The sequence below is a fragment of the Apteryx rowi genome, unplaced genomic scaffold, assembly GCF_003343035.1.
Source record: "Apteryx rowi isolate R43461 unplaced genomic scaffold, aptRow1 scaffold_164, whole genome shotgun sequence".
NCBI classification, from domain to species: Eukaryota; Metazoa; Chordata; class Aves; order Apterygiformes; family Apterygidae; genus Apteryx; species Apteryx rowi.
In genome coordinates, this window is record NW_020447908.1 from 151078 (window position 1) to 155053 (window position 3976).

At 48.9% G+C, this 3976-nt stretch overlaps 1 protein-coding gene across 1 annotated transcript in view; it reads left to right on the plus strand.

Moving 5' to 3' along the window:
• The first annotated feature begins 82 nt into the window (after positions 1 to 82).
• NRP1 (neuropilin 1) overlaps positions 83 to 3976 on the plus strand; it is a 114946-nt gene continuing 111052 nt past the window's right edge. Inside the window, exons 1-2 of the mRNA XM_026060074.1 lie at positions 83 to 557; positions 3784 to 3958. Of these exons, the coding sequence (XP_025915859.1) occupies positions 491 to 557; positions 3784 to 3958 (242 nt within the window). The 5' untranslated portion in view covers positions 83 to 490. The remainder of the gene's footprint in view (positions 558 to 3783; positions 3959 to 3976) is intronic.

Consider the following 3976-nt stretch of genomic DNA (forward strand, 5'->3'; position numbering starts at 1 on the left):
AGCGCGGGGCGGGCGGGGAGAGATGCAGTTCGCAAAACTCCTGCGCCCGGCTCGTCCCCGCTCACCGCCGCTTTCTCTTCCTTCTCTCCTCTCCGCAGAGCACCCCCGCCCCGTGCCCGGACCCCTCCCCTGGCAGAGCGCTTCCGAGGTGCCGGCAGCCCCGAGGATTTTTGTCTGTCTTGTTTGTGTGTTTGTTTTTCTTTTTTTTCCCTCATTTTCATTTGGCTTTCTAGTCTCGCTGGGAATGGTAGGGGCAGTGGCGCCTGCAGAAGGAACAAGTGTGGGGAAAGGGAGAGGGAGCCTGAGCTAAATGACAGGATGCGGGCGACTTGAGGCACAAAACGAGAAGCCAGCCTCGCTCCTTAACGGGGACTGCCCTTGCGGACCGTGCTTTCTGCTCCCAACTCCAGCTGGAGGATTTAAGACCTAGGAAGAGTTGTGTGTGGAGGGCATTTTTTTTTTCCTCCTTTCCCTGCGCTCGGAAGGCAAGATGGATTGGGGACTTCTCCTGCACTGTGCAGCCCTCACCTTCACYCTCGCCAGGGCTCTGCGAAGCGGTAAGTGTCACAGGGGACGTCGTGTCTCAGCGTAGGCAAGCAGTTTCAGCGCTGGGGCTCCGGGGCTCTGAGGGCGGAGGGCAGACAATGGGGCACGGCAGACAATGGGGCCCGGCAGACAATGGGGCCGGCACCGACCCGAGCCCGGCTGCGGGGAACTTTCTGCCAAAGGACCGGCGCGGCGCGGTCCTCGCCCGAGTTTCGCCTGCCCTGGCATTGCCTTCCGACTTTATTTTCCGCTCTTTTGGGTTGTTGTATAAAGCAGGCTGCACGTTCTCACAAGATCAGGATAGCCAATTATCTTAATAATGTTTCCTCCCATAGGCAATTAAATAAGTCTCGCCTCCGAAATCTGAAAGATAATGAACACTTTAAGGGAAAGGCTTTTTCGCCCTCCTTTCTTTTTCCAAAGGGCAGCATTCAGAGTATCATGCCTTTTACTAGCTGTGCGTGTACCTGCGTGTAGTCTTCAGACGGAGACCTCTCTAGCCTACCCCTTTCCAAAGTGTGCAGTTTACGTGCAACTTGCACAGTGCCAAGAGAGAAGCTGAGCCTCCGTGTGAAGGCTCAAGACTCCCTTCTAATAGCGAAATCCCATAACAAATGACTGATCTAGCTAGTTTACTATCAGGCAGCCCTTGAAAACACAACTAATTAAAAGCAACGCGCTCCTCCTTCCCCGAACAATGCCAGGACACCGTGAATATTTCACTGCATGATGCATTTTTAAAGAAGGTCTAATTGTGGGACTGTTTGACGTTTAGCTCTCATTCTCGAAACAGCTCGTGCGAGTTTTCCTTTCCCGACAAATCCTGAGCAATTATTAACTAATTATCAAATATTTACTTTTGCCTGACTGGGCTTTCAATCAAAGTAATTAAAAGAAGAGAGCAGGCTCTACTTACGCTGGTATATTGTTTTAATAAGAGACCGCAAGTGGAGCGCCTTGGAAGAGAGCGCATTAAAATTGCGTGTTTTATGATGGAAGTTAATCTCTTGCCCAATATATTTTGAGGAAGCTGCTTGATTTGCTAAGGACGAGCCGCCTCCTCCAGTGATGGGGCACAGGAGCGAAGGCATTACCAGGCGAGCGCCAAGCCGGGCTGGGGGCTGCTGGGCGAGCACTGCTACTGGCCCTGCACCCCTCTGAGCATGGGAGGGGGGGCACCCTGCGGTCTTCTCAGTCATTTTCTCCCCCTTAAAAGAAGAGGAGCAGGGCAGGTCACTGGGCAGAAGCACTATCTTGAGCGGGTAATGTGGTGGCCCTCCTGGAGTCACCAAGGCCATTAACCTCCTCTGTAACCTACCAGACCTACTAATACCACCTTCACCTACAGCCAGTACTAGTGTCTGCTAAATTAATTCATTAACCTCATTTAGAACTAATGGTCCAAAGTCATTAGAAACTGCTCTTCTTAATCAAGTGTGAGGGAGATTGCACAGAGCCAGGGAGTCTAGCAGACCGCATTATCTTATTACACTGTCACTTTCCCAGAAGTCGCAGATTAAGGAGCGCTGGTGGTAGCGAGTCCACCTCAGCATCCGCTGAAGTGACTCTGTCAAGTGACTAGAAGCAGCACTGCTTTATTTCAGGCATTTAACAGATGCCAGACTCTGCCATGTTGTTTGCAGGGCTGGAGTGGACTTAATGAGACAGGATCACTTTCTGAGTGTGCTTACACAGGGAGGAAAAGGCAAGATTCTCTGTGAGCCCCAGCCAGGCGGATTAGAAAGATCACCAGTGACAGCTTTTGAGCTTTCAGCTGCAATGCCTTTTGTTCTGGTCAGAGGAAAACAGCCTGTTTTACAAAGGCAAAGAGGAAATAAATATAAGATAACCATTCCCAGCAACATGCTTAGCAATATCTGCTTTTCGACCAGACAGCAGAATACATATCATCCCCTTGCCTTCTAATTTATGGCAAATAATCCCTGTTAAGGTGTGCAGCTTTATGCATTTTTGATGTGTACTTCCTCGTTCATTTCCATTTGACCTGGTTTTCCTACAATAAAATTCCGTACATTTATAAATTCATGCTGAGAGCAAGGAATGCCATTTTGCTTTCATAGAGAATATATTAGACACAGCATTGCAGTCTGTGTATACAGTTATTGGGATATAGTGGTATATATGCTTGCTTTTTAGTGCAGACATTCTTCCTGTCTGTAGTTTACTATCATATTTTATTGCTGAAAATTAAACAATCAATGTGTGAGGAAAGTTTTTCTCCCTGTAGATCTATAGAAAGAAATCCATAGTAGTAAAAAAGCAATAACACAAACCTGCACTGGACTGTGAAGTGAGTGATCATGCAGGTTAGATGTCTTGCCTCTTTTTATTTTTCCAGTAAACCTTAAAATACAACCCTGACAACACTGGCCAGAGGAGCAAGAGGCAGCATACCAAATTTCACACTCACACTTGGTGATTCTGGAAACTTTTCCAACTATTTTGGTATTAGAAAAAACCTTTGTTGTTGTTGGGGGAGGGAGGGACAGAGGGAAGAGGAAAGGATGTTGTTCTGCTCCATTACTTTGATGCAGTCTCCAAGCATGAACAAACTTCCTTGAAGGAATAAATAGTGGATGATTTCTGCTTCACTAAAACCACTTTGTTCTCTGCTAGCCTGGGTTTGAAGAGCACAGATAGTTTCGACCTGCCTAGATTTATGGACTGATAAAACAAAAGGAGGGTCTGCTGCAAACGAGCAGGGATCCATGAAGGCAATCCCAGTGGGCAGTGACACAGACCAGGCTTATCACATAGCTGGGCAGGGGATCAGGCTGCATCCTTTTAGCTCCCTCTCCCCCCCMCACACACTTTACTTAAAACTTGTTACCTAAGAAGATTATACTCTTTGGAGATAATTGAGACTGAGACACGCTTCTGAGCTGTTAAGGCTGTTGCAAGGAGGCAAGGTTTTAACACTACGCAGGGCACTGTTTGCCCAGGGGAGCTTTTAAAAGCAGCACTGTTCAGAAGTGGGGTATCTTCTATTTCCCACCAGTGGATTTAGTCATGGGCACCGAGAGGCAGGCGTCTTTCCTTCAGATAATGTGGCAGAGACGCCGTTGTGTTAAAGGTATAAGAATGCAGAAAAAGTTTGCTTAAAGGCGTCTGCAGAACCCCAGCGTTTCCACAGCAGCTGCCTTGCTCCCTGCTGCTGGCTGACATCGGGTGCGCGGCGGGGAACTGAGAAAGGAAATGTGTGTGCTTCCATTGCAGACAAATGCGGCGACACTATCAAAATCCTAAACCCCGGGTACCTCACCTCTCCGGGCTATCCCCAGTCCTACCACCCGAGCCAGAAGTGCGAGTGGCTGATCCAGGCCCCGGAGCCCTACCAGAGAATCATGATCAACTTCAACCCCCACTTCGACCTGGAGGACCGCGACTGCAAGTGAGTGCGGGCGCCGCG